The sequence below is a fragment of the Pelophylax lessonae genome (genome assembly GCF_965119305.1).
Source record: "Pelophylax lessonae genome assembly, chromosome: 7".
Classification (NCBI taxonomy): Eukaryota; Metazoa; Chordata; class Amphibia; order Anura; family Ranidae; genus Pelophylax; species Pelophylax lessonae.
Genome location: NC_138774.1, coordinates 61,195,417 through 61,220,747, shown reverse-complemented (window position 1 = coordinate 61,220,747; position 25,331 = coordinate 61,195,417). Strand labels below are relative to the sequence as shown.

At 45.1% G+C, this 25,331-nt stretch overlaps 1 protein-coding gene across 1 annotated transcript in view; it reads left to right on the top strand.

Annotated features, from left to right (window-relative positions):
- The window catches only part of LOC309560035 (complement factor B-like), a 126,163-nt gene that overhangs the window by 55,903 nt on the left and 44,929 nt on the right, over positions 1-25,331 (top strand). The window contains exons 5-6 of the mRNA XM_082263538.1: positions 4,558-4,653; positions 12,262-12,395. Coding sequence (XP_082119664.1) covers positions 4,558-4,653; positions 12,262-12,395 — 230 coding nt within the window. The remainder of the gene's footprint in view (positions 1-4,557; positions 4,654-12,261; positions 12,396-25,331) is intronic.

The window sequence follows — 25,331 nt, the reverse complement described above, 5'->3', positions numbered from 1 at the left end:
GCTCTAGTATATCTTGCTCCCTAGTATCTATCACCTGCATTACTAAACTAGATTGCTAGCTCTTGTGCTTACTGCTTACAACCTGTATTACTGAATTAGATTGCTAGCTCTTGTACATACTGCTCACCACTACCAAAAACCTGCATTGCTGAACTTGCTTGTACATCTTGCCTGCTATTACCTACCACCTGTTGAGTGTACTAGATTGCTAGCTCTTGTCATTGCTACCTATCATCAACTACTATCACTCCCCAAAAGCCTATCCGATTCTCACATCGGTTACCAGCCTATCCGATTCTCACATCGGTTACCAGCCTATCCGATTCTCACATCGGTTACCAGCCTAGCTTATTCTCACATCAGTTACCAGCCCTATTCGATTCTCACATCGGCTACCAGCTATATCTGATTCTCACATCAGTTACCAGCCCTATCCGATTCTCACATCGGTTTACCAGCTATATCTGATTCTCGCATACCAAACTACCTCCACACACCTACAAAGAGACTAACATACCTGTGTAATTATTACTTCTACCTATCATCATCTACTATCACTCCTCAAAGCCTATACCTCCAGTGTATCATTCCACTGCTACTTGCATAACTACTTATCACACTTATAACATCACTAACTGAGTGTGTGTATATGTGCATACTGAATCAGGCTGAACCACTGTGATGAGTCAAGAGAGTTGGATCAGGTGATTTAACATATCTCTACAAGACTACTGAGTGGAATTCTGCAGCTGTAGATCCAGCCCCATTGAACTAAGAACCCAGAGCGTTACAAGGGGAGACTGGAGGGTCTGATCAGGCCCGAATGAAAAACTGGTGGACCTGATTGGAAAGCCCGTGTGAAAGGACCCTTAAGCAGGAACTTTGTGCTAGGAATATCTGATGTACTTGCATCAGTACCACATGGAAGACCTATAGGTTAAATACACTGAGCTCATACAGACAGAATGCCCCCACCTAGATAGCAAAGAGCTAAGAAATATGTATTTGTAAAAGGGGCCTTAGTGTGGATTTACTGCCTTGTTTCAGATATAGTCTCCCATGGAGTGTCATCAACAAGAAAATCTTCTGTTCAATGTTTCCAAACCTCAGTCCTCATGTATCCCCAACATGCAATGTTTTTGGGAATTTCCCCCTGGATAAAATGGCTTTCATATATACCAAGCCAATGACTTTGATGTAAAGCACCTGTGCAAGGTGAGGGAAATTCTAAAAACATGACCTGTTAAAGTGATTGTAAAGGTAATTTAAAAAAAATAAAATAACAAACCTGTGTATACTTATAAAACATAAAAGTGTAGCGCTAAAAATATCAATATTCACAAAAATGATGAAAAAGTGTCCAAATGAATGAAAACTAATAATCACAATAATGTGTATAAATAAGAAAGTGTCCAAATGAATAAGTCCCAAAAAAAACACTGGTGTGAGGTAAAAACATAAATCCGCATGCACAATATTCCAAGGGGGGATTCTTCCCGTGACACCAAGGGTATGTGAAGGAGGGGAGCACCTTTGTGATGGGATATAGTAAGCAGCTTACCAGATTTCCATGGCTGCTCAACTTAATGAGTCAGCCTCTCCCAGCTATTAATCAAACCACTGAGGGTCAGATGTTACGTGGATACTTTTTCAAATCAAAGGAACCGCCTCTCAAGATGCGTGGAAGGATCAGTATAGGATTGGTATTTTTCATCGATCATAAATGTATATGTGAAGAAAAAAAGCGAGGCCCATAGCGTAATCCCATATAAACTTTGTAATATTATTTATTAAAAATATATACTCACAATGTATCATGTAATGACAGACATATCAAAGGCTAAGCAAGGGATGAAGGTGCGGCGTCCCGCAAAAAGTCCCAGGCAGCAAATGGTAAAAGGCCGGCTAATTCCAGGGGGCGTGTGGACGTTGATACTTACCTGCTCTGTGCAATGGAATTGTTCAGAGCGGGCACGAACCTCCTCTTTTCAGGTCACCTGCTGGCTCTCCTGGCCCCTTCCCATCTGTCCAGTGCCCCCCCATGGGAAGCTGCATGCCCCTCTGCTGTGTCTATAGTTACAGACAGCGGGACTCGCCCCCCCCCCCCCCGCTTTCTCATAACTGGCTTTGATTGACAGCACTGAGAGCAAAGCAAAATAAAAGGGGGGGGTGTGCATTCCTTGCATTAAGGTAAAAGATGTTTAGGCTTTACAGCCACTTTAAGGGTACTTGAGGACTGAGGTTGAGAACCACTGAGATAGCCCAACAGCACCCTCCTGCATGGGCGTAGGAACCGGGGGGGACGGGGGGGACACATCCCCCCAGGAAATAATGCGGGGGGGACAGGTATGGTGAAATCCCCCCCCCCAGTTTAGTACTTGGAGAGTGCTGTTAACTACACCACGAACAGCGTAATCACTGCAGGGATCGGCAAGGTGTCCGTACACGGACACTGGTGTCCGTGATTGGTCCTTGCAGGGTCCGTGGTGGCGGCGCAGTCAGTGACAGTCACAGCTGACTTCCACCTCCCACGCCGCTGCCCGCTGGTTAGTAGGATTGTGCCGGCGTCCTAGCCAATCAGGTGAACTAGTGCTCAAGTTGCGCCTTGCGCATCGGTTGCCCCGCCCCCAGGCCCTGAGTGCTTCAGAGTGGAGGACTCGGAGAAGAACGGAAGGAACTTACAAGTTCCTCCTCTAACCTGCTGCCCGTGCCTGCCATGACCTGTCTCAGCAGTGCGCAGCATGCCCCGGCTCACCCGGGCTCCAGCTTCTCATGAGAGACGTGGATAAGTCAACTCTTCATTCGTATGTGACCTCCTATTACAGCGAATCCAGCATTTAAAATCGGAATGGATCATTAAAGGAGAAGGAGATCTATAGGGGATCCTGCCTAGTGCCTTGATTGCTCTAAAGGGAATATATAGGGGACCCTCCCTGGCCTGGAATGGGGATCCATTGAGAATTCTATGAGGTCTGCCCTAAAGGGGCATCTATGGAGGGACCTGCCCTAGTAAAGGGGGATCTTTGGGGATGCTGGCCTGCTCTAAAGGGGGATCTATGGCAACCTTGCTTTAAAGGGGATCTATGCAATAGATCCCCCTTTACAACTCAGTTCCCCTAGATCCCCTTTAGAGCAGGCCCGGGGTCCCCATAGATCCCCTTTTGAGAAGGGTCCCCATAGGAGCAGGGTCCCCTTTAGAGAAGGATCCCCATAGACCCCCTTTAGAGAAGGGTCCCCATAGATCCCCCTTTGGAGCAGGGTCCCCATAGATCCCCTTTTAGAGAAGGGTTCCAATAGATTCTATGAGGATCCTTCTCTAAAGGGGGATCTTTGGGGACCCTTCTCTAAAGGGGGATCTATGGGGACCCTTCTCTAAAGGGGGTCTATGGGGATCCTTCTCTAAAGGGGGACCTATGGGGACCCTGCTCCAAAGGGGGATCTATGGGGACCCTGCTCCAAAGGGGATCTATGGGGACCCTGCTCCAAAGGGGGATCTATGGGGACCCTGCTCCAAAGGGGGATCTATGGGGACCCTTCTCAAAAGGGGGATCTATGGGGACCCCGGGCCTGCTCTAGGTTTTGATGTAAATTTGTGTCACCGTTGGTTACATACTGTGCTGGTGGAGGTGTTCACCTACAGGCAACAGGGATATGGGGTTAGGGGTGGCTGGGAGGGTTTTAGTTGGGTGCAGCTTCCTTTAAACAATTTTGCTTTTTTTAATAATTAAAAAAAAATTAGCTTAGCCTAGAAGACCTCCTGAGCTCTGCTATCTGGTCTTTAATTAAGACTTTAATATGTTCAGGTTTTGATGTAGATCTATGTCACCTTTGGTTACATAGTGTGTTGGTGGAGGTGTTCACCTACAGGCAACAGAGATATGGGGTTGGGGGTGGTTGGGAGGGTTTTAGTTGGGTGCAGCTTCCTTTAAACAATTTTTCTTATTTTACTAATTTAAAAAAAATAGCCTAGCCATAGAAGACCTCCTAAGCTCTGCTATCTGGTCTTCAGTTAAAACTTTAATATGTTCAGGTTTTGATGTAAATTGGTGTCACCTTACAAACTGTGTTGGTGGAGGTGTTCACCTACAGGCAACAGGGATATGAAATTGGGGGTGGTTGGGAGGGTTTTGGTTGGGTGCAGCTTCCTTTAAACTCTTTTGCTTTTTTTAACTAATTAAAAAAAATTCATGCACACGCACACGCACACACACACGCACGCACACACACACACACACACTCTCTCTCTCGCAGTTTACTGAAAAAGAATATACCTGGCGAGTAAAAATGCTGTCCCCCCCAGATTTGTGTGGGTTCCTACACCCTTGCCCTCCTGCTTTGCCTAAACTGTATGCAAGAAAAATCCTCTGCAATAGTAAAAGTATCCTGAAACAAAGAACAGTTAGAAGATGGTGTGTCTTTCACAAGAAATATCTTTTAAAAAGTGTAGCTAGCTATTTAAATGCACACGTATCTGCTTGCAGCATGTCATAGAATCAGGAAAGAGTAATGTCACTACTAACAAACTAATGATTGTTACTACAAACCCATCATCCACAGAATGGTACACATATGATACCCCACAGGAAGTAGCAAAGGAGTTTGGCTCATCAATTTCTGAAACTATCGAATCCTCAGACCCAGACAGAGTTGATGGTAAGATAAAAATATAATGAATATGCTATTCCAGTGTCTTCCTCTACTTGATAAGTAGATCATTTAAAAGTTTATTATAATATATAATTTTAAATAATATTAATATAATTTAAATAAAAGTTTATTAAGAAAACGAATAATCAGCTTTTTATCCGGTCCCCCTTATCAGGGCTTAAAGTGTTACTAAACCCACAACAGTAAAATCAGTGTGTATATGTAGTAAAGCATGCTTGTTATACTCACTGTGGAACCTAAGGGGCTAATCCTTCACATTGTGTAAAAAGGCTGTTAAATCCTGTCTTCTCTGATCCTCCCCTTCTTCCACTGTCCCCAATCCATCTCCTGAAAGTACAGAGCCTTTAGAGTCACTTTGCACATGCTTAGTTTGGTGTGTATTGCTAGAGTTTTTTTTTTTTCTTGGGAGGGTGCATGGGATCGGCAATAGGCCAATTAGCACTGTCCAGATAGAAAGTCAGGGCTCCTGCGGCTTCGTAGGACAATTAGAGTAGAATGAGAACTCCTCCTACAAGCTTTAATCAGACACTGATAGAACTCACAAGACTGCTATATACTGCTGATGAGAAGCAGTTTATATTTACTAATGTAATTGCATTTCCATATTCTGTGTACTGTGGGAGACCAGATATAGCCAATGCAGGGCCCTGGGCTTTGTAACACTTTAAATTCAGGAAGAAAAACAGGAGCTGATCTTTATGAATATCCCAAGCCAGTAGGGCTAGAACAAGGGGTGTGCAGGAGGAGCCGCTGCCTTGGGCACTGTGGTATCATGTGAGGTAGGGGTGCCACAAGGAAATTGGGGGGGGGGGATTTGTGTAGAAAGGGGGAATTTGGGGGGCAGCAAGGGGTAAGTATTGTTCTAGCAGGGGACATTTGGGAGGTTGAGTGCTAAGAGTGGTGATCTAGGGGAATTTGTGCTGGGAGGGTGGAAGAAGATTTATGCTAGGAGGGGGGATTTGGGGGGAATTTGTGCTGGGAGGGGTATTTGAAGTGGGGAGGAGAAGATGTGTTCTAGGAAGGGAGATTTTAGAGGTAGATGATTTGTGCTAGGAGACTTGAATTGTTTTTTTTTTTTGGGGGGGGGGGGCATATGGGGGATGGGGGCAAAGATTTGTTTTGAGAGGTCGGAATTCAGCAGGGGGCATATTTGTACTGGGAGGAGGGGATTTATGCTTAGGGAATAAGCATGCAGATTAGTGCTCAGTGTTTTTCTGGGGGGAATTTTCGCTGACACATAATGGTAATACATTTTAGTGGGGGGCGCATATTGGCATGTTCGCCCTGGGTTCTAGATGACCTTGTCCCGGCATTGCAAAGCAGAGGTTTTAAACAACACTGCCAAACGGATCTGCTCCAGATGCCAACCCTGTTAAACTGGCGTCTGGAACAGATCCTTCTGGCAACAATATTTGAAACCTATATTCTTGTTTAAGGAACAGGAGGTGAGGGAGAATCTCCCAATGGGGAAACCTTTACTGGTGACAACTATATGAATGTACAATGTATCAGTACTAAAAAAAAAAAACAAAAAAAAACAAAAAAAAAAAACAGGGGATTTAATGAATCCCCAACTCTTTTAAAGACAAATTTAAAATGTTTTGGCTATACATACATTTTGACACCCCTTCATCTCCCCTTCCTAGTTTCCTCTACTTCTCTGCCTTCCCATTCAGTAACTGGGACATACATAGGAAGCCCTATGTGAATTTCAAACCAATATGGATGGAGCTTTCACTGGACTAAAGACTCTTTTTCTGCATCCATGTGATACTTAAGTTTGGTGATTGGCTACTTGGGTACACAGCAATTCATCTTGGGAATAAGGAAAGATAGTTACATACTCCCTCACACCCAGAAGCACTTTATATTTCAGATCACTGCGGTGGCCTAACAGAGTGGCTTTTGAGTGAGGCCCCGTTCACACCTTAGCTATTTTCTGCTTGAATCTTGTAGCTCTAAAATGTTTAACAAGCCAAATCCCATTTTTATGGCCCCTGCTCACATCTGAGTGTTCTGTCACCTGAAAAAAAATGCCTATCGCTCAAAAAAGTACAACATTTAAGTGCCGCTCAAGTAGAGAGGTAAAGTCCAACTATACCTCTTTGAGTGCAGGCAAGGACAGAGAGCTCATCCTAGCTCCAAGCAGCAGTATTGTCAAGGGAAAAGGTCCATAAGCCACACATCATGAAGGATCCCCATCATTTAGCTCCAAGGGGTGGAGCAAAATGCATTGGGGGCATGGCCTGGCTGGAGCCTGGGCAGAGGCTGCCATTCATCCCACTTCATGCACATGGGTCTGCTTCATGATGTGTGGCTAATGGACCTTTTACTTTAAAATTGCTCAAAGAAATACATGAGCTTCTTTTTGGAAGACTACAAGTGTTTAAGGTCCCATAGACTTGAATAGAAACGCCTGAAAAGACATGAATTGAGCATTTTACAAGCGTTTTGTCTCGTGTTCTCTGCTCAAACAGCAACTCTCCACCCCAAATTTCCTCCCCCTCTCTCGGGCAAACATCCCGCTAAGTGCCGATAAAGTTCAGGTGTAACCCCCTCACAGTTACTCTTTCTGGGCGCAGAAACGGGCCCTGCTGTTAAAAATTAGAAACAAAATTGAGATTACAGGTACTTGTCATACAGGCACAGAAAAATTGGGTGTTGGGTGGTGCCTGAATACTATAACCCCTCCGTTACTTCTGCTGGGCACAGGAACGGGCCCTGCTGTTATAAATTAGAAACAAAAATTGAAATTACATGCACTTGTCCTACAGGTGCAGAAAAATTAGGCCTTGGGTGTTGGTGGTGCCTGAACACTGTAACCCCTCACAGTTACTCTTGCTGGGTGCAGGAACAGGCCCTGCTGTTTAAAAATTAGAAACCAAACATTTAAATTACATGCACCTGTTATACAGGTGCAGAAAAATTGGGCCTTGGGTGTTGGTGGTGCCATAAACCAAAAACATTGCTGGAAGCTAGCATAATCAAAATTCAGGAATGGGATAGGCAGCATAGGCAGTCTTCAAGTGATCCCAGATCCCTATAAAATTAAATCAGTTACATTAGCATTAGGGGCTTCATAGCTGCTGTTGATCCAGGACTGATTCATTTTTATAAATGTCAGCCGGTCAACGGAGTAATGGAACAGACACACTTTTATCCGTCACAAAACCTCAAGCAGCACTAAATGTCCATTAAGAAAGCACGCTGGAAGCAGGACAGGCCAGTAGCTCGATTGCATATTGAGCAAGTTCTGGCCAGTGGTCCATCTTCAAGACCCAGTAGCCCAGTGGATGCTCAGTTGCTGCAGACGCTGACGATGGTTGTCTAAACCTAACAGCCCTGGGCGTTGAGGACTAAAGAATTGTTAAAAGGCATCGGTCAGCCAGCCGCCTTCTCCACCGCTCCTCCTTTGACCCTCAGAAACAGGTTGTCCAGGAAATGAAGCCTCAGAAACATGTTGTCCAGGAAACGGTAACCTCCCAGTTTCTGGAAAGGTGTTACACAAATTTTTCTTCAAGGCTTCCTCAAGATGTTTCACCCTCTGCTCCCTCTGCAAAGGCAGAATGGGCTCTGCAACGTTACCCTTGTAACGTGGCTCAAGAAGGGTTGCCAACCAATAATGATCCCTCTCCTTGATACCACAAATCCTCGGTTCCTTTCGCAGACTTTGCAGAACCAGGGAGCCCATGCAGCGTAAGTTGGAGGAGGCATGAGATTCTGAGTCCTCTGGATTACTAAGGATGACATTGTCAGAAGCAACCTCTCCCCAGCCACGTACAACTCCTGGGGTTTCTGGGGAATGAAAACCATCCCTTGAAGACTGTTGTATGTTATCCTCTACATCCATGCTGCCACAATCCTCCTCCTCCTCTTCCTCCTGTATGTTTTGTGGCCTCGCAGGAATTTTATCTGCATAAAGGGGGCCTTGTGAGGAAAGGAAGTCCTTCTTTTCCTCCCGGTGTTCTGCCTCAAATGCCCTGTCCATGATTCCAAAAAACGTGTGCTCCAGCAGGAAGACTAGAGGGACAGTGTCACTGATGCATGCTTCGTCGTGGCTCAACATCCTTGTGGCCTCCTCAAATGGTGACAGGACAGTCCATGCATCATTTATCAGCAGCCACTGGTGTGGCAAAAAGAAGCTAAGCTCCCCCGAGCCTGTCCTTGTGCCATACTCACACAGATACTCATTGATGGCCCTCTGCTGAGTGTGCAGCCACTGCAGCATTGCCAATTTTTACTTTCACCTGGTGGGCATGTCACAAATGAGGCGGTTGGTGGGCAGGTTGAATTCCCATTAAATGTCAGCCAGCCGAGCACTGGCATTGTAGGACTGCCGGAGATGGCCACAGACTTTTCTGGCCTGCCTCAGAAGATTTTGTAAGCCCGGGTACTCATTCAAGAAACGCTGCACCACCAAAATCAGGACATGTGCCAAGCATGGAACATATGTCAAGTGTCCCTGTCGGAGGGCGGAGAGAAAGTTGGTGCCATTGTCTCATACAACCATTCCTGCCTCAAGCTGCCGTGGTGTCAACCACCTCTGAGCCTGCCCCTGCAGAGCTGATAGAATCTCTGCCATGGTGCGGCTCCTGTCCCCTAGACAGACCAATTGAAGCACTGCATGACATCTTTAAGCCTGACTACTTGTGTAACCCCTTGAACGCTTAGGGAGCACTTCTGGTTCAGAGCACAATTCAGCAGAAGAGACCATAGAGGAGGAAGAGGAGGAGGGGGGTGGCAGAATCGCCACCAATGTTTTGGAGGCGTGGCGGAACAAACTACAGCACTGAACCCTGTCCTGCATCCTTCCCAGCTGCCGGTAGAGTTACCCAGTGCGCCGTAAAGGAAATGTAACGTCCCTGACCATGCCTGCTGGACCATGAGTCAACAGTAATGTGAACCTTCCTGCTGACTGCTCTGTCCAACGAGGCCACCAACATTGCCTTCCACATGATGGTACAGAGCTGGAATGGCCTTACGTGATATACATTTCTTTTGGAACCTTCCACCGGGGTACAGCACAATCTGCAAATTCATGAAAGGGGGCAGAGTCTACCAGATGAAAAGGCAGCAGTTGTAGTGCTAGCGATTTGGCCAAGCTAGCATTTAGATACTGAGCATGTGGATGGTTGGGACAGTATTTTATTTTATGATTCAGCAACTGGGGTAGCCAAATTTGCCTGCTAGTCAAATCAACAAGTGGTGTACTGCTAGCAGATTGGATGCAAGTACCTGTGGCACCTATTGCTATACAATCATCCCTCTCAGTGAAGGTTTTTTAGAGGACTTGTGGTATAGTAGAGATCCCAGATGAGGAGCAAGGAGAAGTCTGCATTTTATTATGATGTGGGTTTTTTTAGGTGCTGTTACCAATGGACTGCATGGCAGGTCGTCATATGTCTTGTCAAGCATGTGGTGCCTAAGCGACTGGGGTTCTGGCCACGCTTGATCTGCTTCAGACAGAGATTGCAAACAGCAACACTGTGGTCTGCTGCACATGTGTTTAAAAAGCCCACACAAATGAATTTTTGGAAGTCAGTGGGGAGTTTGCAGTGCCCTGCACCTGTGGAGCTCTGTGGTGTGATGCAAGAGGTTGGCTGCTCTTAAGCCGGCCCCTGGAGAACACCCTACATCATTGGAGTTGTGCCTCCTCCTCACTTTCCTCCTCTATTCTCTCAGGCATCCAAGTATGGTCAGTGATCTCATCATCCCCTCCCTCCTCGTTACTGGAGCAAACGTGGCAATATGCTGCAGCTTTTGAAAGATGACTGCTAGTTTCTTGTCCATTGTCACCCCCTCTCTCTAGGCTCATGTTATTCCCTTCCTCAACCTCGGAACCAACATCGGAGCATTCATATTGCTGCACATCCTCCAGCATCATGTAATTGACACTATGATCGAATAATTCAGATGACTCCTCCGTGCATGATGGTGAGGCTACCAAAGGAGTAGCTGTGGACAAGGAGCCTGTGGAATAGGGCACTTTGGCAGCTGTGGTGGAAGGCAAACTAGTATGAGGCTGGGTGACAGAGGATGAAGACGGCTTAGTTATCCACTCCACCAACTCTTTTTCATGTTGTTGCTCAAGAACACGGCCGTCACCGGAAAAAAAGGACAAGCGTGCCCCCAGAGGATGCACCATGTCCGCGACCACCACTTTTTACTGTGGACACAGAGGCTGCTTGCCCTTTTTTAGTGGCCTTTGAGAGTCTGCTTCTCCTTGTTGGCCTTTTGGACAAGATGGGGATTTTCAGGGGGGCTTTTATAACTTTTTACTATAGAATGTGGGAATGGAAATATCATGCTTGGGTGCAATACTTTTCTGCTTGGTGTACTATAAACCGTTTTATTATCCTTTTTTATTTTTGGGGGAGATTTTTATAACTTTTTATTATAGAGTGTGGGAACGGAATATGGTGCTTGGGTGCAATACTTTTGTACTTGGTGCACTATAAACCATTGTATTATAGTTTTTTTAATAAAGAAAAACTTAGTAAAGCCAAAAAAAAAGAAAACCCCTGCTGATGCAGAAGGAATAGCACCTGTGATGCAGATGGCAGGACAGCAATTATGCCCTAAATATTATTTGTGCTGCTGTGCCACAAAAAAATTCAAAATAAAAAAACCTACTGGTGATGCAGAAGGAATAGCACCTACAACACAAAAAGAGGAACAGCAATTATACCCTAAATAATATTAGTGCTCCTGCGCTACAAAAGAAAAATACCCCACTGCTGACGCAGAAGGAATAGCACCTATGACACAAAAGGGGGGACAGCAATTATGCCCTAAATAAAGTTGGTACTGCTGCGCCACAAAAAAGAAAATCATTGCTGATGCAGAAGTAATAGCACCTTCGACACAGAAGGGGGAGTACTAATATTGCTGCAACAGAACCTGATGCTTGAAAAAAAAAAAAAAAGATCAATGGAAAAAAAATGGGATCAGTGGGGTGACAGACAAGTTGTATACACCAGTGTCCCCACTACACTGTATTACACAAGAATCAGCACGTTACTACACTACATTGACTGCAGTACACTGTGCTACACAAGATGAATCAGCACAGCACTACACTGACTGCATTTAACATCAAAGCACAATCCACTAACCACCCTGTCTAATCTTCTAACACACGGCTGCCGTTTAAGCAGCCTTATATAGTGTGTAGTGTGGGCCGTGGACTAAGCCCCTGAGCCATAATTGGCTAAAGGCACCCTGCCTTTGGCCAATCATGGCTCTGACAGGACATTGTACTGTGAATGTCCGAACCATACAATTCAGGTGCATCCTTTGGCCAATCACAAGCACTTAATGCACTGCAACTGCGCAGTGCATTATGGGGCGCTCATCGGCGGGCAAACATCCCGCAGAGCACCCCATTTGTTCGTCAAACACATGAACACCCGATGTTCGAGTCGAATGTAACGTTAAGCCTATCACTGTGCATCACCCACCTTCTTACATCTCCCAAGGACTCTGGGGGAAAACTGTGTGTCTGAGTATACAGGTCCAACTTCTATTCACCTACCGCAGCCAGTGGTCTCAGTCTTTTTCATCTTCTTCATTTCCTTTTTACTCTCTTCGCAGAAATCGACCTTCACAGTGTGAAAATAAAAACAGGTGGCCTCATGAATATCTTCATCATCCTCGATGCCTCAAAAAGTGTTGGGCGTATAAACTTTAACACTGCAAAGGAAATCGCAGAAACTTTTATAGAGAAGGTATGAAACATTGTGCTAAAGTAAAGGGACAAGAAATATAAGATGAAAAAGCAAAGAATACTGTAAATCTAAATAATATATCACAAACAGATATGTGCAAATTGTTTAATTTTGTATGGTTTATTATTCGTTTTCTAACAAATTCCAAGTTTCAGAACGATTCTAATTCGGATCAGTCAAAAAATGATCAACCGATTCAAATTGTGTGTGAAGAATTGCAGGTTGTTAAAGTGATTATAAAGGTTTTTTGTTTTTTTTTTAAATTAAAATGACAAACATGCCTATAATTACCTGCTCTGTGCAATGATCTTGCACCCCTACCCATTCATCAAAAACATGTAAAAAGTGAATAAAGGCACAACACAAGTTTTTGACAATTCCTTTATTGAAAATAAAAAACAACGTCCCCCGGTGTAGATTCATCATCAATTAGGTTATCACGATGCCCGCCGTACCGCCGGACCCAGAAAAAGAAAAAAAAACTCTTCAACCTTGTTGAAGGCTCCTGCCGACTTCCTGCTCCGCCGTCTGACATTTTTTAAATAGCTAAGGGGGGAGGAATCAGATGAGCCAATGATGTCAGGGGGTGACCCCCCCCCCCTGTGATGTCACTGACCGAGTTGTTTTTTTTTTCTGGGTCTTGCGGTGCGGCAGGCGTCATGATTGACAATGAATCTACATCGGGAGACATTGTTTTTAAATTTTTTAATGAAGGATTTGTCAAAAACTTGTGTTGTCTTTGCTCGCTTTTTTGGTGAATGGGTATGTACCCCATACTCATTCCCAGGGGGGGGGGGCCTCACAACCACTGCCCAGGGTTGTGGGGAAGAGGCCCTTGTCCTCATCAACATGGGGACAAGGTGCTTTGGGGCTAGTGGCCTGTTGAGGGCATGTGGCCTGGTATAGTTCAGGAGGGGGGGGGGCCTCCCCTTTCCTGGCCTGCCAGGGTATATGCTCAGATAAGGGTCACACCATCTAAATAAAATGATACCCCCCCCTAAAGGGCCTGGTATGCATTGGGGGAGCCCGCACTTTTTTTTTTGGAGTTTTCTATTGCTGATATTCTTTTGTTTACATTTCAGCACTCAGTGGCAAAGCCCACTGACAGCTGATGAGTTATCGGATATTAACCACTTTCAGACCGGAGGATTTTCCCCCTTAATGACCAGGCCCTATTTTGCGATTCGGCACTGTGTTTACCTAAATAAAATTGACGTCCTTTTCTTCCCACAAATAGAGCTTTCATTTGGTGGTATTTGATCACCTGTGTGATTTTTATTTTTTGCGCTATAAACAAAAAAATAGCAACAATTTTGCAAAAAAAATAAAAAATATTTTTCACATTCTGCTATATAACATTCCCCCAAAAAAATATTAAAAATCAAAATTTTTTAACATTTTAGGCCAATTTGTTTTCTGCTACATATTTTTGATAAAAAAAATTGCAATAGCGTACTTTGATTGGTTTTCGCAAAAGTTATTGCGTCTACTAACTACGGGAAAGATTTATGGCTTTTTTTTACTAGTAATGGCGGCGATCTGCGATTTTTAGCTCGACTGCAACATTGCGGCGGACAGATCGGACCCCTAACTGACATTTTTGACACTTTTGGGGGGGACCAGTGACATTACTACAGTAATCAGTGCTAACAATATGCACTGTTACTGTATTAATGACACTGGCAGGGAAGGGGTTAACAGTATAGGTGATCAAGGGGTTAAATGTAAGCCTAGGGGAGTGATTCTAACTGTGGGGGGGTCAGGCTTGTAAGATGAACACAGAGACATGCGATCCTATATAGAAGGATCACATAGCCTCTGTGATCATCTGAGGGAGAAGGACAGACGGCTGTGTTTACATCAGCCGCCCGTCCTTCTCTGTCAGTGGGGAGAGATCGCCGGTGTCAGGCTACAAGCGGAGCCGCCTGACACCCGTAATGGCTTCCCCGCTGATGATCGGGGCGGGAGCGCGCCACTGGCGGTGCACGCTCGCCCCCTAGCTCCTCTTAGGCAGTTAACGTTTAATAACGTGATTCTGCCTGGGAGAGCCACTTTGCCGACGTAAATATACAGTAAGCAGTCAGCAAGTGGTTAAGGATGTGGCAGCCGGCTTCCTGGCCCACTCCTTAACAACCAGCAATTCTTCACAGAGAATTTGAATCGTTCTGAAAATATGGGATTTGTTAGAAAATAAAAAACAAAACAAAATTTAATTAAACAAAACTAAAGTAAGCGAATTCCAAAATTAATCAAAGAAAATTAAATTAGTGCCATAACGAATCTACCCAAAATGAAAACGAAACACATTTTGCCATTCTGCCCATGTCCAATCATAAATTATACACTGCAACCTCAGAAAGAAGGTCTAACTATGGATACCAAACTTTCTCACTTTACCACATCTATTCTTTTAAAAAACAGAACCCTAATGTATATAACTTTAAAAGCATAATTTCAATGAAAATGCATAATATAGCATATAGGGGCACACACAAGATCACTTTTATTTTACTTAAAATACTGTCTGCAAAATAAAGTTTTGAATTGTCTTGCAAATATTTGATTCAGGGGTATAACTGTGAGATGGGATCCCATAGCATTACTAATAAAGCATACCAAACCCAAAACCAAAATGTAAAATTTTGCAGCTTACCAATCTTAAAATGCCATGGCTGCAGTTGTTTTTTTTTTTTTTTTTTTTAGGTTTAGTAGTAGTAGATTTTGGACTTCCCCAAATCCCCAAAGGGGCTAACAAATTAAAGCCAAACTCAAACATACTTTTTAGGCAGTTACAGAAACAGTTGTTTTTCCTCTTTGGGATAAAGGTTTTATATAAATGAATAAAACTATTTATTCATTGTGAGCACCTTGTCAGTGTTAAATAGTTTGTGTTAACCATAACTTCCACATTTGCTGGACAGCTTAGTATGTTAACCAGTTGTGACCACCCGCTGCATATATACTGAGGCAGGTTGGCTCGGCTGCGCGAAATGCCAGGAGGGGCAACCATTGACCCCCCCCACCACCCAATTCTGATTTGGTTCAGAACCAATCAGTCATCAGGTCAAAGCCAATGATTTCTAGCCTGGACCTGTTGATCGGTTCTGACCAATTGCAGAACCTCCTGTGCCTGTGTAATGTAAACACAGGCACGGGAAATGATGCAATCTCCTCTCTTGTAGTCCTTATCGGTTCCAGCGTGGGAGGAGAGAACATCTGCTGTAAGTACACAATCAGCACACTGACACCAGTACACATAGGCACACATTTAACCCCCTAATTAACCCTTTCACTCCCTGTCACAGTGTACACTATATACAGTACAGATAAAATGTATTGATCACTGCATTAGTGTCACTTATGATTTCAGATAGTGTGAGAGACAGTTAGTGGTAGTCCCAAATAGGTTTAGGGTCCCCGCCATATATCCCCCAATAAAGATTTTACCCCCTGATCAACCCCAGTTAACCAGCTCATTACCCAGTCACTATTATAGTGTAGAGATCTTTTTTCTGATCACTGTATTAATGTCTGTTAGTTAGCGTCAATTCCGAACCGCCTCAGATTGCCCACCACATATTTTAGTAATACATTTTAACCCTTTGACTGTCAGTGACACACACACACTAAACATCTCCTAAACACATCCATTACTAGTATAGTGTCTGAGCTGGTCAATATCTTTGATCTGATCAGAACTATACTAGCGTCCCCAATAGTTTAGTTTAGTGCTCCCAAAACGCAGTGTTAGCAGGATCAGCCCCGACACCTGCCTTTAGCCCCTCCCCCACCAAGTGCAGAATAACACAACACACTAAATTGCAGCATTAGCAGTCAGGCCTGATCTCTGCTAGCACTAACAGTTAAATTTTTTGGTAGCGGTTCAAACAGTCCTTGACAACCAGGTGCTTTTTTACCTTTGAGTCACACTAGGTACTTATAAATTTATTGACAAAAATGTCCAAACAGAGGTACACTAGTGAAGAGGCCTACATGATACTAAGCATGACAGATGAGAGCGATGGGAAAGCCTCACGGTCAGAATCAGGTTTGAACCTGTAGAGAGCAGCAGTACCCTGACAGATAGCTCTGACGACGGAGTAGTGGTCCCTGCTAAGGTCAGGCATACCCGACCCTGTGTTGTGGAAATTGCATATTTAACAGTGGCTCACTAATGATACCTTTCTTTTGTAAAGATTTGGAAGGAAGTTTGGCCAAGCCTAACCCCCCCCCCCCCTTCAAAGTCACTGTCCAAACAATGGATAAAAAGCCCTTTTGTCCTCAGGACAAAGGGTGTTGGTTTGGGGGGATGGTATATCCTAAATACTTCTGGCCAAAGCTGCAAAAAAGTCTTCAGTCTCAAACGAAACATCCATGAAGCGATGACTGCTGACTTTTCTCTGTGCCATGTGCTTGAAAGCAAATGGGACTCCATGGCTGCAAACTTCTTTTAGTTAAGTATATTTGCTTTATCTTTATCTGTATCTGCTAGTCTTGTATTATGCTCCTAAATATTGTAATAGTTTTACTATTTACTAGTAAAAGCACATTTATACACCACAAAGGTCTAAGTTTCCTTGGTTGTACCGCAAAGTAACCCTTGCTAGAAAACACCCCCTTCTTCTGTTGCTGAGGTGCAACAACCACAGGGTTCTCGTATGCAGCAGAGTGTCGGTACTAGTGCAGCTCAACCTTCTGGTGAACTGGCAAGCACCAGCAGCCTAGTACATCCTGGTCATAGTCAAAACAGCACTGCAGTATCACTTGATGACATGGTGAGTCTCATAAGTGTAGTTCAAGCTGGTGCGGTGGCTAGCACAAGTAGTGTCCGGCTGCCACCAATAATTTGAAAACAGGCCCATAGAGCCCATAATGTGCTTCCTCATATGCTTGCAAATCCTGATTGGGAGCCCACCACTTCTGCAGCACCTTTACTTCCCCCCGATCCACTGGCCAACCCGGAATTCAGGTGGAAACAGCCAAGTTTACTTCCCTTGATTTTTATGAGCTGCTTTTCACGGAAGATCTTTACACATCTGTTGTGGACCAAAGCAATTTATATGCCGATTAAGTCATAACCGCAAATCCAAATTTGACCCTTGCCAGAGAATTTGCAGGGAAACGTATCACAGTTTCCAAATTTAAAACTTTTCTGGGTCTATCGCTCCTCATGAGCATTACTTAAAAGAGTGAGCTGCGGTCATATTGGTCCACTGACCCAATTCACCATATGCCTGTGTTCTCTGCTGCCATGGCCAGGACTAGATACGAGCAAATCTTTCGGGTCATGCACTTCAGTGACAATAAACTCTGTTGTCCTCGGGGTGACCCTGGATAGGATCAGCTCCACAAATTAGGCCCCTCGTAAACCACTTCAACCAGAAGTTTGCAGCCTTGTATACTCCCCAACAAGCTGACTGCGTTGATGAGAACCTGGTTACATTTTCTGCCTGCCTTGCTTTAAAAAAGTTTCTCCCTAGCAAGCGTGCCAGATATGGGGTCATGATGTATAAGCTATGTGACAGGGCAACAGGCTATACATGTAGTTTCTGGGTTTACGAGAGAAAATTACGAGGGATAGCAATGTGGAGCCCCCCAACTGCCCAGACTACATGGGGAGCAGTGGCAAGATTATTTGGGACTTGGTGTTACCCTTATTCAGGAAGGGGTAGATCGAGGGCAGGAATTCTTGCAGTAGACCTCCTCTGTAAATCTAAAATGTTAACCTGTAAAGGCTTTTAAAAATGCATGTAGTTTGTTGCCGCTGCACGGGCGTGTGTCATTTTAAAGCATGTCATGTTTGGTATCTATGTACTCGGCATAAGACCATCTTTTACATTTTACTAAACAATTGGGCAATATATAGAGTATTTGTACATTAAATTTGAAAAAAGTGTTTTTTCCCCCAAAAAATTGCTTTTGAAAAATCTCTGTGCAAATACCGTGTGACAAAAAAAATTGCAAAACCCACCAATTTGTTCTGTAGGGCCTCTGCTTTAAAAAAAAAGATATGTTTGGGGGTTCAAAGTAATTTTTTCATGTAAACAAATAGGGTCAGAAAAGGCTTAGTCTTTAAGTGGTTAGAAGAGTAGGTGAGATGTGGCATAAGCTTTTAATATTGGGCATAAAATGTCAGGACAGTTCAAACACCCCCCAAATGACCCCTTTTTGGAAAGTAGACACCCCAAGCTATTTTCCGAGAGGCATGTTGAGTCCATGGAATATTTTATATTTCTTTCTGTACATCACGGGACACAGAGCCATAAATCATAAATCATAACATATGGGTTATATAGCCATCTATAGGTGAAGGACACTGGCAACCAATCAGAATTGATGACCCCCTATATAACCACTCCCATACAGGAAGTACCTCAGTTTTTTCGCCAGTGTCTAAAAGGTGAAGGTTGCTGTGGAGAGGTGCTCCACATGTGTGTTATGTTTCCAAGAAGAAGAAAGAAGATTATGCTAACATACCCCAAACAAAGATCACTGGATCTAAGGGGTTAGCTATCGGATCCATCTAAAACAGTCAATGGACTAAAAAGATGGTAGCCGAGCCTCGGGAAGCAGATTTTTGCCTGTAACGCTGTCCTTTTTAGGCGCTGGACCCTGGGATCCGGACCCTTGGAATACCATACCCCAAAGGCGCTCGGAGCATGCAGGGTGCTCTACAGGTCCAAGGCCATGGCCCCTCTTATATAGGGGACCCAGTCCTTGAAGGTCTCTAAGACCATGCTTACCATGAAGAGTGAAGATTGGATTCTTTCTTATAGCAGTTTCCTGCGGCAGGACTGGTAAGTCCATTTTAAATATTTACACAGCAAACAAAGGTTAAAAATTGTAAATATTGTATGCACTGTTTTCTTTAATAAGATTACAGAGACTTGTGCCAAGTGTATTTCTGCTTGTAATTACATTGTAGAAGGTTTATGCAAAATTAGTTTAAAGTCTGTTTAAAGCATATTGTTCCACTGTGACCCTGAGCTGATCACCTGAAAGGTTTCAGCTGTGACAAACAAGATTCAGCCTAAATGGCTCTAAACCCCATTTGTTGTGTTCGCCCTGGCACATAAGCGTTCGCATGTTCGCCTCTGCTGGATCGCGTGTCTATGGCGTAGACCTATTCACGCGTGTGCGAAAATCTTCGCATTTAAGTACAGGCGTACGCCACGTGGTGGGCGTGTTCAAACGTGATTTGGGGTGCACAAGGATGCCACGCACCACGCCGCACATGCATAAAAGGGTACGTTCTGCAAGGAACGGTTTCCAACACACTAGCCTCTGTCACAGGCTGAAAGGGACACAGAGCAGCAGCAGCTGGGTTGCATGAGTCACTGTGAGTGTATGTTACTGGCACTAATAGTCCTGTATCTTAGGTAATCAGTGTTGTGTGCATTAGGCTGTATAGGCTTGGCACAGACCGTGAGTCCACTTTTAAAGGTAGAACCTCAAGTTTGTCTTGCTATAAAGCAACTTCTGCCCAAAAGAGGGCTGGAGGGAGCACAGTTGGAAAGGGCACTATGATGCCACCGTCAGGGCCTGAAGGTCCTAGTCATGCTTCCACAGTTTATACTCCTCCTGATAAGCCAGACGCAATTAGCCAATCTGAGCCTTTACGGTTGTCAGGTATAGTAGCTACTCAGTGTACTTCTGCCACAGCGTATGTTACCAAGGATGATTTGGCATCGGCATTAGCCAGCCTAGAGGGTAGGATTGCTGACATGAGTGCAGCACCACATGGATGAAAGAAGCAGGTTAGATCCCCCTCTCCTGAGCCGCCCCCTGAATCAGTTGAGGTTTGGGCAGAGGATGTGGAAGATGTTGCTGAGGGTGACCCAATAGAAGGTCAAGCTGAAATGTCCACTTCCAGGGAGTCAGACTCAGACTAATCTCTATCAGCCTCTCAATCCCAGAGATTGTTTATCCAGTTTCTTGCTGAGATGGTCCAGGCTGAGTTTAAACTCCCGCCCTTAGAGACTACTGGAACCTCTTTTTCCTCCCTTGGCTCATTGCACTCTCCTCAGAGTCCTCGGTCATTTCCCATTCGCTATTGGAGCAAGAATTGTATAATGACTGGGATCATCTGGATAGGATGTTTGTTCCTCCTAAAAAGGTTTTCATTGTTATATCCTATGGAAGATACGTTTTCTAGAGATAGAAAATTCCCACTGTGGATGCAGCCATTTCTTCGGTTAACAAGAATTTAACCTGTCCTGTGGATAATGCCTAGGTTTTTAAAGATCCAGCGGATAAAAAGTTGGAATCTTTATTGAAAGCCTCCTTTGCGGTTGCAGGTTCTGCAGTACAACCAGCAGTAGCAGCCATAGGAGTGTGTTTGTCTTTGAGAGACCGCATAAAGCGAGTGGCCAAGACAGTTCCTTCTCAAGGAGAGTATCTTGAAAGTAAAATAGGAGCATAAATTGCTTATTCTACTTCCTCACTACCTATCACAGTAATGTCAAGATAGCACAACCCCCCCCCCCCCCCCCAAATAACCCCATTTTGGAAAGTAGACACTCCAAGCTATTTTCTGAAAGGTATTTTGAGTCCATGGAATATTTTAAAGTTTGCCACAAGTCAGTGGCGTAGCGTGGGGGGTGCTGAGGGGGCCACTCGCACCGGGCGCAACATTTAGGGGGGCGCATCCCACGCCCGCCATCCGCGGGGATCATAGTGTCCCTTTATTTAGATGATGCCCCGTCCAGCGGCCCGCCCGCCTGCACTTCTCTTCTTGGCTCCGTGACTGCTGCTTGGTGCAGGAAGAGTGGCTGACCGCTGAAGGTGTTACGTGCGGCCAGGGGGCGGGGCTGGTCGGACTCGTGGGTGAAGATGACAGTCTTGTGCATGTGCAGCACTGAGTTCCGGAGTCTCCCCCTGCTATCCGGGCCGGCCGCCGACACGCTGTTCCCTCCACTCCGGATCGCCTTCTCGAGTCGCCAGTTTTTGGACACAAAACAAGGTAAGTGATCTGCTGCCTGCCCCCGGGGGGCCAGTAAAGTGGACATGGGAGGGGGTGAGGTGGGTCAGTGTAGGGGGTGTCAGTATAGGTGTCAGTGTAGGGGGGTTTCAGTGTATGGGGGGTCAGTATAGGTCTCAGTGTAGGTGTTAGTGTATGGGGGGGGGTGTCAGTGTATGGGGGGTGTCAGTGTATGGGGGGTGTCAGTGTATGGGGGGGTCAGTATAGGTCTCAGTGTAGGTGTTAGTGTATGGGGGGGGGGGTGTCAGTGTAGGGGGGTCAGTGTAGGGGGGTCAGTGTAGGTGTCAGTGTATGGGGGGTGTCAGTGTATGGGGGGGTCAGTATAGGTCTCAGTGTAGGTGTCAGTGTATGGGGGGGGGTCAGTATAGGTCTCAGTGTAGGTGTCAGTGTATGGGGGGGGTCAGTATAGGTCTCAGTGTAGGTGTCAGTGTATGGGGGTGGGGTGTCAGTGTAGGGGGGTCAGTGTAGGTGTCAGTGTAGGTGTCAGTGTATGGGGGGTGTCAGTGTATGGGGGGGGTCAGTATAGGTCTCAGTGTAGGTGTCAGTGTATGGGGGGGGTCAATATAGGTGTCAGTGTATGGGGGGGTTAGTGTATGGGGGGGGGTCAGTGTAGGTGTCAGCGTATGGGGGGGGGTGTCAGTGTAGGGGGGTCAGTGTAGGTGTCAGTGTATGGGGGGGGTGTCAGTGTAGGGGGGGTCAGTGTAGGTGTCAGTGTAGGGGGGATGTCAGTGTAGGTGTCAGTGTATGGGGGGGTCAGTGTAGGGGAGGTCAGTGTGAGAATGTGGGGGGGGTCAGTGTTGGTGTCAGTGTAAAGGGGTCAATGTATGGGGGGCTAAGTGTATGGGGGGGTCAGTGTCGGTGTCAGTATAGGGGGATAAGTGTAGGGGGGTCAGTGTATGTGTCAGTGTAGGGGGGGTGTCAGTATATGAGGGGGTCAGTATAGGTGTCAGTGTATGGGGGGGTCAGTGTAGGTGTCAGTGTAGGGGGGGTGAGTGTAGTGGTCAGTGTAGGGGGGGTCAGTGAATGTGTCAGTGTAGGGGGTTCAGTGAAGGTGTCAGGTAGGTCAGTGTAGGGGTCAGTATAGTAATCAGGTAGGTTAGTGTAGGAATAAGGTAGGTCTCTGTAGTGGTCAGCTAGGTCAGAGTAGGTGTCAGTGTAGTGGCCTGTGTAGTGGTCTAGTAGGTTTGTGTAGGGGGCGCAAATTACTTGCATTGCCCCGGGCGCTGACAACCCACGCTACGCCACTGCCACAAGTCATTTGTGGGGGTTTTGTGCTATCTTGGCATTTCATGGCCTCCGAAAACTGTGATAGGTAGTGAGGAGTGAAATCAACAATTTACGCCCTTAGAAAGCCTGAAGGCAGTGATTGGTTTTGGGGGTCCTATACGCGGCTAGACTGCCAAAAAGTCTTACATGGGGTATCCTCGTACTCAGGAGAAGCAGCAGAATGTATTTTGGAGTGTAATTCCACATATACCCATGGCATGTGTGAGCAATATATCAATTATATCATTTCAAGGACAACTTTGTGTAATTTTTTTTTTGTCATTTTTCAAACACCTGTGACAAAAAAAATTGATATTCAATGGGCTACTTTCCAAAAAGGGGTCATTGGGGGGGGGGGGGTTGTAATGCACTGCCATTTTAGCACTTCAAGAAATGAGAAAGGCAGTCAGAAAGTAAAAGCTGTGTAAATTTCAGTATATACACCATAGTTTGTAGACGCTAAAACTTGTGCAGACCAATAAATATACATTTATTGAGATTTTTTTTTTTTTTTTTATTGAAGACATGTAGCTAAATACATACAAGAAGAAGTAGAGATTTTAATTTTTACTCCAAATTTTTGGCCTTTTTCCGTTTTATATCGCAAATAATAAAAATCACAGAGGTGATCAAATACAACCAAAAGAAAGCTTGATTTGTGGGAAAAGAAGAATGTAAATTTAGTTTCGGTACAGCATTGCATGACTGAGCAATTGTTAGTTAATGTCAGGCAGTGCCAAATTTCAAAAAATGGCCTGGTCATTATCCTTCCAGTCCAGAAGTGGTTAAAGAAATCTAAAAAAAACTTGCAGCAGGATGATCAGGTAAAGAAAAGTATAGAGGGACTTAAAGTATAGGTTAACTTCTACCTTGTACAAACAACCCAATCAATTTAAAATAGAAATGAACGGCAAAAAAATTGTATACATTATACTGTATGTAGCACCCTCCTAGTCAGGTGCTAGGTAAAAGCATTGGATTGCTTTCCTGCTTATCAGGGAGCAGGATTTCTAGTTAGGCCTATTACCAGGTGTGTGATTCACTTGGTCTGAGGGAGTGTCCCCACTGTATCCAATAGGGGAGCCTGTTGGACAGTGGAGGAAACCCAGCCAGTGACACACAGGCTTTTGTGACTGTCCCAGTGGGAGGGCACAACAGTGGTGCATCCTGAGATTGGTCATAAAAGCCAAGGGCACATGTGACAGGATGTCTTCGGGCAGGAAGCCAGGTCCCAGGAGGAGGGTGACAGCTGTCTCTCCTCCTGTTAGAGTGGAAAGGGTCACGGGCGGTCGGCCTAGTGGACTGGAAGTGTGGGGCTGAGCTGTAAAGTCCAGGAGAAGCTGATTGTGGAGCAGTGGCAGAGGTCCCTGTGAAAAACAGTGTCCGTGAGTACCAGGGAGCCAGGGAGCTTGCCAGGGGTCTGCCCAGGAAGGGGACCACTCCAGGGAAAGTCAGGGGACAAGAGTCAGCACACACAGTGAGTAAGAAAGGGGGTGCCAAGTAATACCCTGAAGAGAGGCTTAAAGTACAGTTCATCAGTTTAATCTTCACATCAGTGGAAAAGTGAAGCAGTGGCCTTGCCGCATACACTACATATAGTTGTCCTCAAGTTGTGCATAGTTACTAATTGGAGTATCCCACTCATCCCTTCTCCCATCCCACTATATAATAAAAACAACAAAAACAAAACACATCCCCTGGACTGTTCACTGACTGAGCCAAGTGTAAAGTGAGGATATTTTACAGACTGTTGCTATGGGTAACCCAGGGGAATCCACTCTAAGCTGCTCCCATGGGGGCAGTGCTACATGTATATATCTAAGATAAAACTTTTTTTTTCTTTTTTTCACAGTAACCTCTGTTCTCAGCTGCATAATCAGCTTAGAAAGGTGAGGGTGGAGGTTACAGAGGGGTGTGTCAGCAGAGAAACATCAGCACACCGTAAATACAGTAGCTGTGCAGGGGTGTGTCTGCACAAGTCTTGACCATTGGAGGACAGGCAGGTTGTGCTCACAGCACAGCTAGAAAACTGACCACACTGGGATGGATGTGCTCTCTTGCCTAGTGTGGTCAGTTTGCAGTAAGAAAGCAGGGGGACTGGCAGGATTACCAGGGATTTTACACAAAGGAAGCAATACAAAGAGAACAGAATACTTTTGTACACAAGTACACGGTACAGCAGGCATATCTCAGGAATATGAATAAGACTCCTTCGTTAAAGATGAACTAGTTCAATGAGGCTCGGTCTAGACAAAAATGACCTCTATCAATGTCAAGGGCCAGCATTATCCTATTATTGAAACCAAATAGGATTGCCACCTCCTATAGGCCAATATCTCTCCTTTAATCAAACATTAAAATAGTGGCTAAGGTTCTGGCAAGGAGGCTAAACACTGGTATTGCCAACATAATTCATGCTGACCAGGCAGGCTTCATGCCCAACAAATCTATGGCTATTATTCTTAGAAGGTTGTTTTTCAACATGGAAACCCCAGCAGATATCGTGGGCGCAAGACACCAACATAGCGTTTGATAGTGTTGAATGGGGGTACTTGTGGGCCACGTTAGAAAGGTTTGGGTTTGATGCTGTTTTTATATCCTGTGTCTGCCTTTTGTACTATCACCACAAGCCAGTATAAGGGAAAGGGGCAAACTATCCACCCCAATTGAGTTGGGAGAGGGGTACCAGG